The 14,602-nt window shown below is 54.3% G+C and overlaps 1 protein-coding gene across 1 annotated transcript; it reads left to right on the top strand.

Annotated features, from left to right (window-relative positions):
- On the top strand, positions 1-14,016 carry LOC311231265 (uncharacterized protein). Its single transcript, XM_084338263.1, has 3 exons — positions 1-117; positions 1,787-1,885; positions 11,345-14,016. The coding sequence occupies exons 1-3, from the start codon at positions 96-98 to the stop codon at positions 12,157-12,159; spliced, it is 936 nt and encodes a 311-aa protein (XP_084194389.1). The 5' UTR covers positions 1-95; the 3' UTR covers positions 12,160-14,016.
- The last annotated feature ends 586 nt before the right edge of the window (positions 14,017-14,602 follow it).

Below are 14,602 nucleotides of genomic sequence, written 5' to 3'. Positions count from 1 at the left end.
CCCAGGCCAGAGAGAGAAGCCGGTGTCAGATGGAAGCAGCCCTGTTGCTTTAATCCCAATAAAGCCGAGCTTCTGCGCCGCGGCAGGCAGCAGGCATGTCGTACTGCAGGCAGGAAGGTAACTTTACTTCTTTACTTCTTTACTTAGTCTTCTTAGCTCGCTTCTGGCCGCACGTCTTGAACTCATCTCAGTCCAATGTCATCGGGGCAGCTAGCGGGATGCTAACGGTAGCCACAGCTAGCTCAACCCGCTCTGCGTGTGAGACTGAGTTAGCTAACGTTATATATATATATATAAGTTCTATTTTCAGCATTGTATCATGGGAGATATTGCTGCTGCTTTATTTGTGACAACTGGAACCATTTGTTCCGACTCCTTATAACCCTTTCACTGCCACACGACAGAAGGTTAACCCTTTCACTGTGACAATACAGAAGGTTAACCCTTTCACTGTGACAATACAGAAGGTTAACCCTTTCACTGTGACAATACAGAAGGTTAACCCTTTCACTGTGACAATACAGAAGGTTAACCCTTTCACTGTAACCCTTTCACTGTACAGAAGGTTAACCCTTTCACTGTACAGAAGGTTAACCCTTTCACTGACAATACAGAAGGTTAGCCCTTTACTATCACACAACCGACGGCCATGCTCCATCATTAGCATCATTAGCTCCACGGATGCGGAGCTAATGATGCTAATGATGGAGCATCGCCGTCGGTTGTGTGATAGTAAAGGGCTAACCTTCTGTCGTATGGCAGTGAAAGGGTTAGCTAACCTGTCGTGTGGCAGTGAAAGGGTTAACATTATTTGTTGATTGACTAATTTGAGTAGGGGGAGAGAGAGGGTGTCTGGATAGCTGCCAGGTCATTTCAGTAGTTTTGGTGCATGACTGGTCGTGAGGGTAGACCTGCAAACTATTTTAATTTCAGTTAACGTTATATTTTGGTATTGGGGCCAAATTCTGGCATCGCAAGATTCCACCATCAATAGATGGTCTGCCTCTCTTGTGTTGAGCTCTGGGTTGAACCACATTGATTGATTGATTGATTGAAAACTTTATTAACAGATTGCGGAATGGGTACAATACAGTACAGCTCAATACACACAATTGTTAAGGGGATGCAGACCAGAGAAAGACTTTCGTCTTGTTTACATCAGGGTCCCCCATTTTCAATTCATCAGGACATGTATGACATGTATGACATACATGACATACAGATAGACAGTACTGCTACATCTATACATTTATGACATACCAGATTTGCAAATAGAGTACTGTTTAATTGTGATACAAAAAGAGTCAAGAGAAGGGAGTATATATACATTTGAAGTAGAAACTGTACATTGGAGGAGGTTGGGTGGGGTTGTGTGGGGGCGGGTTGGGTACATTGGGATATTGACAACCATACTGGGTAATTTACATTGGAGGTGGTTGGGGGGGGGGGAAACACTGTATAAACAAGCAAAACTGTACTTGGGGGGGGGGGGGACACTGTACAAACAAGCAAAATTGTACATTGGAATATTGACAACCATACTAGGTAAATTACTGTACATTGGAGGGGGTTGGGTTAGGACATTTACAGGGGCCAGTTTCGAATTGCAGTCTCCCGTAGGTGTCCCTTGAGAGTGGTTTTGAAAGTGGGTAGTGATTCACATCTATAGCCAAGCCTTGTAATTGACTGTCTTGTGGACACGACAAAAAGAAGAACCTCAATTTGATCATCATCGTCATCATATCCTAGAAAAATAACTGTGAAACCGGTTTCATTCCCCCAAAAGGGAAAGATCGCATCATCTTTGTGACCAAGGAGGACCATGAAGCGCCCAGCAACGCTGAGCTGATCGCAGACGACCCCAACGACCCCTATGAAGAGCCGGGTGAGTCAAACCAGTTAGTCTCGTTCAGTGAAGGTGAAGTGACCAGTGGTTGCTGCTACTGTCTGCTCTCTTGATTGATTGAACATTTTATTAACAGATTGCAGAATGGGTACAATACAGTACGGCTCAATACAAAATTTTTTATTTTTTTTATCCACTTTTTCAATTTTTCTCCCATCCCAATTCCACTGTGGCAATTCTCCCCTCCCCTGTCTTGAACGTTGCTCGCATATGCCCCTCACTGGTCGGTTGTAGGGAGGATAGAAGCCTTGCATCACGTGTCCCCTCCGGTACACGAGGAGGCAGCCTGTCGCATCTTTTCACCTGCCAGCGCGGACTCTCATTGGCGAGGTGTAACGTGTGGGAGGCTCGCACTACCCCCACTACTTCCTGTCTCTGCTGTGCAGGCGTCCCCCAACCGACCTGTAGGAGTCGCTGTCCACATTACAACGTCCAGATTACCACCCATCGACTTCCACCCGCTGACTCTGCCAATTGAGTTAGTATGACGGCCGGCCCAAGCCGGAGGCAACGCAGACAGCCGGAGTCGAACCCTGTGTCTCTTGCGTTGGTGACGAGCGCAATGTCCGCTATGCTGCCCAATACACACAATTGTTAAGGGGATGCAGACCAGAGAACAGGGTGTCCGTGGATCCTTAAAAAGTCTTAAAAGGTCTTAAATTTGTTTATCAATAATTAAGGCCTTAGTTTGTCTTAAAATGTCTTAAATCCATTTTCAGAGGTCTTAAAAATGCCATAGAAAGGAAAGATAAAATGCCATCTCATCTTATGTTTTATTATGAAATCTGGGGGAAAACGGATAACGGGAGATAAAGTTTGACTTTTCATTGACCGTGTTGTAGAATCACGCAGACCGGAATGGAGCGGAACAGTTGTGTTGGTGTGTTGGCCGGGGAACCTTTTCAGCAACGGAGTCTAGCTAACGTTAGCAAGGCGAAGCGATAACGCTAACGTTACGTTTAGTTTAGTTTAGCATTTGCACTCGTTAATATGGGAAAGTGCCAATTTAACGAGAATTGGCTCGACAATCCACTGTTTGCGCGATGGTTGGTCCCACTCAGACCATTACGAGCCCCGCTGCAACAAAAAAAAGAGCAGTCGCGTCGCACATGCTGAGCGCTAAGCATGTTACCTCTGCAAAAACCGCCTGCAAACTACTATTTCGCATTTATTTTCGGCCCCTGCCTCCACACCAGCTGCGCCATCTCAGGTAGGACTATAACATCTGCACCAACAGAAGTCCGGATAACATTCGGCTCCAAGCCAAAGCTTGAAGCTGAGGTCTTAACTTGAAAATAATCTATTCACGGATGTAAACAAGGACACGTTTGTGTTTATGTTCGATGAGAGCTTCACCCACTATGTATTTTTTCCTCCCACCCACCCCCTCCTAATGACGTACAGTATCCTCCCATGTATGTTAGGATCTATGGGTAACAGTACTGTATATTTGCATATTGTATATGTCACAAATGTAACAGTACAGTACTATATACCTGTATGTCCCTATGTCATAAATGTCACTATGAATTGAAAATGGGGGACCCTGATGTAAACAAGACAAACGTCTTTCTCTGGTCTGCATCCCCTTAACAATTGTGTGTATTGAGCTGTACTGTACTGTACCCATTCTGCAATCTGTTAAATAAAGTATTCATTCATTCAACCAAACCACAAAAACAAAACAACTGGATGAATGAATGAAAACTTTATTTAACAGATTGCAGAATGGGTACAATACAGTACGGCTCAATACACACAATTGTTAAGGGGATGCAGACCTGAGAAAGACGTTTGTCTTGTTTACATCAGGGTCCCCCATTTTCAATTCATAGTGACATTTATGACATACTCAACATACATGACATCATGACATTTATGGCATAGGGACATACATGACATACAGGTATACTATATAGTACTGTAGTGTTACAATTGTGACATATATGATATGCAAATATACAGTACTGTTACCCAAATATACAGTACTGTTACCCAGAGATCCTAACAGAGAATATATACATATGATGGGGAGGAGACTGTACATTAGGAGGGGGGGGGGGGGGTTGGACATTTACGGTGCCCAGTTTCTAATTGCAGCCTCCCGTAGGTGCTCTTTAAGAGCGGTTTTGAATGTGGGCAGGGGTAAAGTGGGTTGTAGGAGTGAGGTTAAGCAGTAGTCTGACCAGTTTGTTTTGTGATGTTTGTAATCTTGTTTTTAGGGCCTTTGAGGTGCTTTGGTACCATGAGGTGCAAGCATAGTCGTAGTACCTTTAATAAACATCTTTGGACCAATGTGTCCCTAAACTTAAACTAATTGGTGTCGTTGCATGATTTTTGTCATTTTGTTATTGTGAAATTGGTATTAAATTTAATTCTGAGTGGCATTAAAAAGTCTTAAAAAGCATTAAATCTGACTGGGCTGAACCTGCAGATACCCTGAGAGAGAGACTTTGGTCTTGTTTACATCAGGGTCCCCCATTTTCAATTCATCAGGACATTAAAGACATACTCAACATACCGATATATATCATGACATGACATACAGGTATACAGTACTGTTACATTTGTGACACACAAGATATGCAAATATACAGTACTGTTACATTTGTGACACACAAGATATGCAAATATACAGTACTGTTATCCTAACAGAACATCCTAACTGAAAATATATACATACGAGGAGGGGGAGGAAACTGTACAATAGGAGGGGGTGGGTGGGTGAGAGGGGGGGTTTGCACATTTGCGGGGGCCAGTTTCGAATTGCTCCTTTATGCCTCATCCTGCTCTCTCCTCCTCCTGTCTGCTCTCTTGTTGCCCCCCCCCTCCTCATCCTGCTCTCTCCTCCTCCTGTCTGCTCTCTTGTTGCCCCCCCCCCTCATCCTGCTCTCTCCTCCTCCTGTCTGCTCTCTTGTTGCCCCCCCCCCTCATCCTGCTCTCTCCTCCTCCTGTCTGCTCTCTTGTTGCCCCCCCCCCTCCTCATCCTGCTCTCTCACCCTCCTGTCTGCTCTCTTGTTGCCCCCCCCCCTCCTCATCCTGCTCTCTCCTCCTCCTGTCTGCTCTCTTGTTGCCCCCCCCCCCTCCTCATCCTGCTCTCTCACCCTCCTGTCTGCTCTCTTGTTGCCCCCCCCCCTCCTCATCCTGCTCTCTCACCCTCCTGTCTGCTCTCTTGTTGCCCCCCCCCCCCCCTCATCCTGCTCTCTCCTCCTCCTGTCTGCTCTCTTGTTGCCCCCCCCCTCCTCATCCTGCTCTCTCCTCCTCCTGTCTGCTCTCTTGTTGCCCCCCCCCCTCCTCATCCTGCTCTCTCACCCTCCTGTCTGCTCTCTTGTTGCCCCCCCCCCCTCCTCATCCTGCTCTCTCCTCCTCCTGTCTGCTCTCTTGTTGCCCCCCCCCCCTCCTCATCCTGCTCTCTCTCCTCCTGTCTGCTCTCTTGTTGCCCCCCCCCCTCCTCATCCTGCTCTCTCCTCCTCCTGTCTGCTCTCTTGTTGCCCCCCCCCCCCTCATCCTGCTCTCTCCTCCTCCTGTCTGCTCTCTTGTTGCCCCCCCCCTCCTCATCCTGCTCTCTCACCCTCCTGTCTGCTCTCTTGTTGCCCCCCCTCCTCATCCTGCTCTCTCCTCCTCCTGTCTGCTCTCTTGTTGCCCCCCCCCTCCTCATCCTGCTCTCTCCTCCTCCTGTCTGCTCTCTTGTTGCCCCCCCCCCTCCTCATCCTGCTCTCTCCTCCTCCTGTCTGCTCTCTTGTTGCCCCCCCCCCTCCTCATCCTGCTCTCTCCTCCTCCTGTCTGCTCTCTTGTTGCCCCCCCCCCTCCTCATCCTGCTCTCTCCTCCTCCTGTCTGCTCTCTTGTTGCCCCCCCCCCTCCTCATCCTGCTCTCTCCTCCTCCTGTCTGCTCTCTTGTTGCCCCCCCCCCTCCTCATCCTGCTCTCTCCTCCTCCTGTCTGCTCTCTTGTTGCCCCCCCCCCTCCTCATCCTGCTCTCTCCTCCTCCTGTCTGCTCTCTTGTTGCCCCCCCCCCTCCTCATCCTGCTCTCTCCTCCTCCTGTCTGCTCTCTTGTTGCCCCCCCCCCTCCTCATCCTGCTCTCTCACCCTCCTGTCTGCTCTCTTGTTGCCCCCCCCCCTCCTCATCCTGCTCTCTCCTCCTCCTGTCTGCTCTCTTGTTGCCCCCCCCCCTCCTCATCCTGCTCTCTCACCCTCCTGTCTGCTCTCTTGTTGCCCCCCCCCCCCTCCTCATCCTGCTCTCTCCTCCTCCTGTCTGCTCTCTTGTTGCCCCCCCCCCTCCTCATCCTGCTCTCTCACCCTCCTGTCTGCTCTCTTGTTGCCCCCCCCCCTCCTCATCCTGCTCTCTCACCCTCCTGTCTGCTCTCTTGTTGCCCCCCCCCCCTCCTCATCCTGCTCTCTCCTCCTCCTGTCTGCTCTCTTGTTGCCCCCCCCTCCTCATCCTGCTCTCTCACCCTCCTGTCTGCTCTCTTGTTGCCCCCCCCCCTCCTCATCCTGCTCTCTCCCCCTCCTGTCTGCTCTCTTGTTGCCCCCCCCCCTCCTCATCCTGCTCTCTCACCCTCCTGTCTGCTCTCTTGTTGCCCCCCCCCCTCCTCATCCTGCTCTCTCCTCCTCCTGTCTGCTCTCTTGTTGCCCCCCCCCCTCCTCATCCTGCTCTCTCCTCCTCCTGTCTGCTCTCTTGTTGCCCCCCCCCTCCTCATCCTGCTCTCTCCTCCTCCTGTCTGCTCTCTTGTTGCCCCCCCCCCTCCTCATCCTGCTCTCTCCTCCTCCTGTCTGCTCTCTTGTTGCCCCCCCCCCTCCTCATCCTGCTCTCTCCTCCTCCTGTCTGCTCTCTTGTTGCCCCCCCCCCCCTCCTCATCCTGCTCTCTCCTCCTCCTGTCTGCTCTCTTGTTGCCCCCCCCCCTCCTCATCCTGCTCTCTCACCCTCCTGTCTGCTCTCTTGTTGCCCCCCCCCCCCTCATCCTGCTCTCTCCTCCTCCTGTCTGCTCTCTTGTTGCCCCCCCCCTCCTCATCCTGCTCTCTCCTCCTCCTGTCTGCTCTCTTGTTGCCCCCCCCCCTCCTCATCCTGCTCTCTCACCCTCCTGTCTGCTCTCTTGTTGCCCCCCCCCCTCCTCATCCTGCTCTCTCCTCCTCCTGTCTGCTCTCTTGTTGCCCCCCCCCCCCTCCTCATCCTGCTCTCTCTCCTCCTGTCTGCTCTCTTGTTGCCCCCCCCCCTCCTCATCCTGCTCTCTCCTCCTCCTGTCTGCTCTCTTGTTGCCCCCCCCCCTCCTCATCCTGCTCTCTCCTCCTCCTGTCTGCTCTCTTGTTGCCCCCCCCCCCTCCTCATCCTGCTCTCTCCTCCTCCTGTCTGCTCTCTTGTTGCCCCCCCCCCTCCTCATCCTGCTCTCTCCTCCTCCTGTCTGCTCTCTTGTTGCCCCCCCCCCTCCTCATCCTGCTCTCTCCTCCTCCTGTCTGCTCTCTTGTTGCCCCCCCCCCTCCTCATCCTGCTCTCTCCTCCTCCTGTCTGCTCTCTTGTTGCCCCCCCCCTCCTCATCCTGCTCTCTCCTCCTCCTGTCTGCTCTCTTGTTGCCCCCCCCCCTCCTCATCCTGCTCTCTCACCCTCCTGTCTGCTCTCTTGTTGCCCCCCCCCTCCTCATCCTGCTCTCTCACCCTCCTGTCTGCTCTCTTGTTGCCCCCCCCCTCCTCATCCTGCTCTCTCACCCTCCTGTCTGCTCTCTTGTTGCCCCCCCCCCTCCTCATCCTGCTCTCTCACCCTCCTGTCTGCTCTCTTGTTGCCCCCCCCCCTCCTCATCCTGCTCTCTCCTCCTCCTGTCTGCTCTCTTGTTGCCCCCCCCTCCTCATCCTGCTCTCTCCTCCTCCTGTCTGCTCTCTTGTTGCCCCCCCCTCCTCATCCTGCTCTCTCACCCTCCTGTCTGCTCTCTTGTTGCCCCCCCCCCCTCCTCATCCTGCTCTCTCCTCCTCCTGTCTGCTCTCTTGTTGCCCCCCCCCCTCCTCATCCTGCTCTCTCCTCCTCCTGTCTGCTCTCTTGTTGCCCCCCCCCCCTCCTCATCCTGCTCTCTCCTCCTCCTGTCTGCTCTCTTGTTGCCCCCCCCTCCTCATCCTGCTCTCTCCTCCTCCTGTCTGCTCTCTTGTTGCCCCCCCCCCTCCTCATCCTGCTCTCTCCTCCTCCTGTCTGCTCTCTTGTTGCCCCCCCCCCTCCTCATCCTGCTCTCTCCTCCTCCTGTCTGCTCTCTTGTTGCCCCCCCCCCTCCTCATCCTGCTCTCTCCTCCTCCTGTCTGCTCTCTTGTTGCCCCCCCCCCTCCTCATCCTGCTCTCTCCTCCTCCTGTCTGCTCTCTTGTTGCCCCCCCCCCTCCTCATCCTGCTCTCTCCTCCTCCTGTCTGCTCTCTTGTTGCCCCCCCCCTCCTCATCCTGCTCTCTCCTCCTCCTGTCTGCTCTCTTGTTGCCCCCCCCCTCCTCATCCTGCTCTCTCCTCCTCCTGTCTGCTCTCTTGTTGCCCCCCCCCCCCTCCTCATCCTGCTCTCTCCTCCTCCTGTCTGCTCTCTTGTTGCCCCCCCCCCTCCTCATCCTGCTCTCTCCTCCTCCTGTCTGCTCTCTTGTTGCCCCCCCCCCCTCCTCATCCTGCTCTCTCCTCCTCCTGTCTGCTCTCTTGTTGCCCCCCCCCCCTCCTCATCCTGCTCTCTCCTCCTCCTGTCTGCTCTCTTGTTGCCCCCCCCCTCCTCATCCTGCTCTCTCCTCCTCCTGTCTGCTCTCTTGTTGCCCCCCCCCCTCCTCATCCTGCTCTCTCCTCCTCCTGTCTGCTCTCTTGTTGCCCCCCCCCTCCTCATCCTGCTCTCTCCTCCTCCTGTCTGCTCTCTTGTTGCCCCCCCCTCCTCATCCTGCTCTCTCCTCCTCCTGTCTGCTCTCTTGTTGCCCCCCCCCTCCTCATCCTGCTCTCTCCTCCTCCTGTCTGCTCTCTTGTTGCCCCCCCCCCCTCATCCTGCTCTCTCCTCCTCCTGTCTGCTCTCTTGTTGCCCCCCCCTCCTCATCCTGCTCTCTCCTCCTCCTGTCTGCTCTCTTGTTGCCCCCCCCCTCCTCATCCTGCTCTCTCCTCCTCCTGTCTGCTCTCTTGTTGCCCCCCCCTCCTCATCCTGCTCTCTCCTCCTCCTGTCTGCTCTCTTGTTGCCCCCCCCCTCCTCATCCTGCTCTCTCCTCCTCCTGTCTGCTCTCTTGTTGCCCCCCCCCCTCCTCATCCTGCTCTCTCCTCCTCCTGTCTGCTCTCTTGTTGCCCCCCCCCCCTCCTCATCCTGCTCTCTCCTCCTCCTGTCTGCTCTCTTGTTGCCCCCCCCCCCCTCCTCATCCTGCTCTCTCCCCCTCCTGTCTGCTCTCTTGTTGCCCCCCCCCCTCCTCATCCTGCTCTCTCCTCCTCCTGTCTGCTCTCTTGTTGCCCCCCCCCCTCCTCATCCTGCTCTCTCCTCCTCCTGTCTGCTCTCTTGTTGCCCCCCCCCCTCCTCATCCTGCTCTCTCCTCCTCCTGTCTGCTCTCTTGTTGCCCCCCCCCCTCCTCATCCTGCTCTCTCACCCTCCTGTCTGCTCTCTTGTTGCCCCCCCCCTCCTCATCCTGCTCTCTCACCCTCCTGTCTGCTCTCTTGTTGCCCCCCCCCTCCTCATCCTGCTCTCTCACCCTCCTGTCTGCTCTCTTGTTGCCCCCCCCCCTCCTCATCCTGCTCTCTCACCCTCCTGTCTGCTCTCTTGTTGCCCCCCCCCCTCCTCATCCTGCTCTCTCCTCCTCCTGTCTGCTCTCTTGTTGCCCCCCCCTCCTCATCCTGCTCTCTCCTCCTCCTGTCTGCTCTCTTGTTGCCCCCCCTCCTCATCCTGCTCTCTCACCCTCCTGTCTGCTCTCTTGTTGCCCCCCCCCCTCCTCATCCTGCTCTCTCCTCCTCCTGTCTGCTCTCTTGTTGCCCCCCCCCCTCCTCATCCTGCTCTCTCCTCCTCCTGTCTGCTCTCTTGTTGCCCCCCCCCCCTCCTCATCCTGCTCTCTCCTCCTCCTGTCTGCTCTCTTGTTGCCCCCCCCTCCTCATCCTGCTCTCTCCTCCTCCTGTCTGCTCTCTTGTTGCCCCCCCCCCTCCTCATCCTGCTCTCTCCTCCTCCTGTCTGCTCTCTTGTTGCCCCCCCCCCTCCTCATCCTGCTCTCTCCTCCTCCTGTCTGCTCTCTTGTTGCCCCCCCCCCCTCCTCATCCTGCTCTCTCCTCCTCCTGTCTGCTCTCTTGTTGCCCCCCCCCCTCCTCATCCTGCTCTCTCCTCCTCCTGTCTGCTCTCTTGTTGCCCCCCCCCTCCTCATCCTGCTCTCTCCTCCTCCTGTCTGCTCTCTTGTTGCCCCCCCCCTCCTCATCCTGCTCTCTCCTCCTCCTGTCTGCTCTCTTGTTGCCCCCCCCCTCCTCATCCTGCTCTCTCCTCCTCCTGTCTGCTCTCTTGTTGCCCCCCCCCCCCTCCTCATCCTGCTCTCTCCTCCTCCTGTCTGCTCTCTTGTTGCCCCCCCCCCCTCCTCATCCTGCTCTCTCCTCCTCCTGTCTGCTCTCTTGTTGCCCCCCCCCCCTCCTCATCCTGCTCTCTCCTCCTCCTGTCTGCTCTCTTGTTGCCCCCCCCCCCTCCTCATCCTGCTCTCTCCTCCTCCTGTCTGCTCTCTTGTTGCCCCCCCCCTCCTCATCCTGCTCTCTCCTCCTCCTGTCTGCTCTCTTGTTGCCCCCCCCCTCCTCATCCTGCTCTCTCCTCCTCCTGTCTGCTCTCTTGTTGCCCCCCCCCTCCTCATCCTGCTCTCTCCTCCTCCTGTCTGCTCTCTTGTTGCCCCCCCTCCTCATCCTGCTCTCTCCTCCTCCTGTCTGCTCTCTTGTTGCCCCCCCCCTCCTCATCCTGCTCTCTCCTCCTCCTGTCTGCTCTCTTGTTGCCCCCCCCCCTCATCCTGCTCTCTCCTCCTCCTGTCTGCTCTCTTGTTGCCCCCCCTCCTCATCCTGCTCTCTCCTCCTCCTGTCTGCTCTCTTGTTGCCCCCCCCCTCCTCATCCTGCTCTCTCCTCCTCCTGTCTGCTCTCTTGTTGCCCCCCCTCCTCATCCTGCTCTCTCCTCCTCCTGTCTGCTCTCTTGTTGCCCCCCCCCCTCCTCATCCTGCTCTCTCCTCCTCCTGTCTGCTCTCTTGTTGCCCCCCCCCCTCCTCATCCTGCTCTCTCCTCCTCCTGTCTGCTCTCTTGTTGCCCCCCCCCCCTCCTCATCCTGCTCTCTCCTCCTCCTGTCTGCTCTCTTGTTGCCCCCCCCCCCTCCTCATCCTGCTCTCTCCTCCTCCTGTCTGCTCTCTTGTTGCCCCCCCTCCTCATCCTGCTCTCTCCTCCTCCTGTCTGCTCTCTTGTTGCCCCCCCCCCTCCTCATCCTGCTCTCTCACCCTCCTGTCTGCTCTCTTGCCCCCCCTCCAGGCCTCATCCTGCCCAGCGGACAGATCAACTGGAACTGCCCGTGTCTGGGTGGCATGGCGAGCGGCCCGTGTGGCGCTCAGTTCAAGGAGGCCTTCTCCTGTTTCCACTACAGCCAGCAGGAGCTGAAGGGCTCGGAGTGCATCGACAACTTCCGCCAGATGCAAGAGTGCATGCAGAGCTACCCCGAGCTCTACCCCCAGGACGAGGACAAGGAGGGCGCCCCCCAGGCCGGCCCCCAGGACCAGGACAAGGAGGGCGCCCCCCAGGCCGGCCCCCAGGACCAGGACAAGGAGGGCGCCCCCCAGGCCGGCCCCCAGGACCAGGACAAGGAGGGCGCCCCCCAGGCCGGCCCCCAGGACCAGGACAAGGAGGGCGCCCCCCAGGCCGGCCCCCAGGACCAGGACAAGGAGGGCGCCCCCCAGGCCGGCCCCCAGGACCAGGACAAGGAGGGCGCCCCCCAGGCCGGCCCCCCCAGCGAGCCCTCCGCCCCGCCCCCCACGGGTGACTCCGCCCCTGCCCCCCCCCTCGTCCGGCAGCGCGCCGCAGACAGACGGCCGGGCCGCGACCTAAGACCAGCACCCGTCCTCCGCTGCCCCTCGGTCTCTGTGTCCAGTCCTCTGCTTTCAACAGCACCGCCCACAACAGAGGCGTGTCACTCAACAGAGCGGGGGCGGGGCCAGAGTATGACCCAGTCACTCACATATCGGGGGCGGGGCCAGAGTATGACCCAGTCACTCACAGAGCGGGGGCGGGGCCAGAGTATGACCCAGTCACTCACAGAGCGGGGGGGGCGGGGCCACTGGCCAGAGTTATGACCCAGTCACTCACGGGCAACATTCATGACGGCCTTTGGAGGAGGAGGTCTGTCTGTCGCTGCTGAGCACTGGAAGACCCTGCAGTGACTTGACTGAAGACTGGCTGCTTACTGCTGCGGGGGGGGGGGGGTTCACTGAAGGACTTCCATCCAATAGGGATTCAGTTTGACGGCTGTTGTTGTCACATTCTGCGTTACTGCTACATTTTCTGCGTGTGTCCTGCTGCTGTAAGTGTCACTGATCAGATAATCACTGGACGGATGCGTGAAAGATACTATTGAGAACAAAATTTGGACTTGAGTAAAGGTGCTCCCATAGTCGAGCGGACTGGACTCAGCGGACTGGACTCAGCGGACTGGACTCAGCGGACTGGACTCAGCGGACTGGACTCAGCGGACTGGACTCAGCGGACTGGACTCAGCGGACTGGACTCAGCGGAGGTCCGCTGGACTCTTTGAGCCTTCATAGTCGAGCGGACCTCCACGGACCAATTTCCTACATGTCACGCGCCAGTTTACACGATTTTTCCCTCGCTGTTCAACTTCCGTCACATCGTCGTCATCCGATGTCAAAATAAAGAGTGTTATCTCCGTTTCCAATATTTCGGTAATGAAACGGGCAGTTTTACACACTTGAATAACGGGTATATAGGCTTGCGGTGGACAGCGCGTGGTGCTGAAGCTGAAATGACAAACACGCATTGCATGAAATAAAAGCACCAGTTTTATTTCGAAATATTGGAAAAGGAGATAACATTTTATGTTATCTCCGTTTCCAATATTTCGATAATAAAACGGGCAGTTTTACACACTTCATTTAGAAAAGCCATTCAAACATCTCAAGCCCTACTAGTGTTCAGAGTAAAATGCACATCAGCGTCACATTAAATGCAGTTCGATGTCAACCAAAACGGCGAGCAGCATTTGTGTGACACCAAGTCAGCGGTGCGGACGTCCGCGCGTCAGAAAATTGGAGCTTCGCACTTGGAGTCCGCTGTGGGTCCGCTTTGCCCTTTGAGTCCACGGGAGTCGCTCCGTGTACGGTCCGCTCGACTATGGGAGCACCTTATGGCATGGATTGCAACACCCATAATGCCAATATACAGTATGCCAACACAATAATGCCCATGTACAGTATGCCAACACAATAATGCCCATGTAAGTGAAAATCATATTGCTAGGCAAGTCCCACTAAGGACAACCAGCAAATGTGGACCTGGTTATGGGGAGGTTAAAGCTGTAGCCCTATATTCCGAAACTCCACCTAAAAGTACACGCCCAAGTAAATGGAATATTGCTCCACTTCTACAAGGTCAATTAGCATGTTCTTGGTATCTAGCAACATCTATGGACCTCAGGAATGTATTCCCAGTGTCAGAAATATTGTGTCTGTTACTAGGCTTGAGTAAATTCAACAAAGGAGAATATATATTATGATTATTTTCTTTTTGCATCTTTGCCGGTGAATAACACCGTGCTAAAACTGGGCGATAAGAGATTTCGCTCACTGAGCTCGTTCAGCACCTTCTTGAGATCAAGTGTACAAAAGATCTAAGCAAATTAATAAAGGGAAGATGATTAAACGGAAGGATTTGTAGATACAGTACTGAATTATAATCCATTTGAATTATACATTCAAAATTGAATTATGAACTATAAATTACCTTATTATTGCCAAGTCATACATCTATGGATAGGGGAAAAGTTCCTCTTTCCAATGGCAGTGTTAAATCTGGATTTAGTAATGTCCTCGCGTTTTTACGATGAAAGCAATAGAATTAGCATTATTCCGATTCAATTCTTATTTTCTGAAACATCTGTAAACAAAGTAGTGCTGAAAATATACACGTTGACTGCTGTTTTGATATGGTTAGGGTCTTTACTCTTGGCTCCATTTGAAAAAGAAACAACATTTATTAATACGGTTTGTATTGATCGATTTATGATAAAACAGCAGGGTCCGCCAAATACAGACTTAACAGGTTAAGAGAATAGTAAGGCTAACTTTGCTCAGAGTTCTGTAGTAATTTACATTAAATATGCACTGTTATTATTATGGATAATTGCTTCTGGAAGCTCCTCCCCTCGGCCATGTTGTTGTTCTCTCGACCATGTTGTTGTTCTCTCGACCGAGACGTCCAGGATGTGAGGCTCCACCATAGAAACGTAATGATGTGTCTTCACACCATTTATCCATAACTACGTGAAATCTTGTGCCATGTTTTAGTTAAAACATCCCCATTTCGGGGCGGTTAGGTGGCCGAGCGGAGATTGCGTTCGTCACCAACCCCGGAGCTGTGAGCTGGATTCGCCTGTTCGAATCCAGCTCACAGCTCCGGGGTTGTCACCAGCTTGGCTGGCCGTCTGCACTAATACAATTGGCTGTATTAGAGGGTGGGAGAAGCTGGCGGGGTGGGTCCGGGTCGTTGTAAACAGCGACTCCT

The sequence above is a fragment of the Notolepis coatsorum genome, assembly GCF_963971535.1.
Source record: "Notolepis coatsorum genome assembly, contig: SUPER_6_unloc_1, whole genome shotgun sequence".
Lineage (NCBI taxonomy): Eukaryota > Metazoa > Chordata > Actinopteri > Aulopiformes > Paralepididae > Notolepis > Notolepis coatsorum.
Note: the sequence above shows the minus strand (reverse complement) of the source record. Positions and strands in the feature narration are given on the sequence as shown.

What these genes read in the sequence shown, in the direction of transcription:
- LOC311231265 (XM_084338263.1), top strand. Translation starts at nt 96, where the DNA reads ATGTCGTACTGCAGGCAGGAAG. An exon ending in GTCGTACTGCAGGCAGGAAG is followed by an intron (nt 118 to 1,786) that starts GTAACTTTACTT and finishes TTCCCCCAAAAG; the next exon opens with GGAAAGATCGCATCATCTTT. An exon ending in CGACCCCTATGAAGAGCCGG is followed by an intron (nt 1,886 to 11,344) that starts GTGAGTCAAACC and finishes CCCCCCCTCCAG; the next exon opens with GCCTCATCCTGCCCAGCGGA.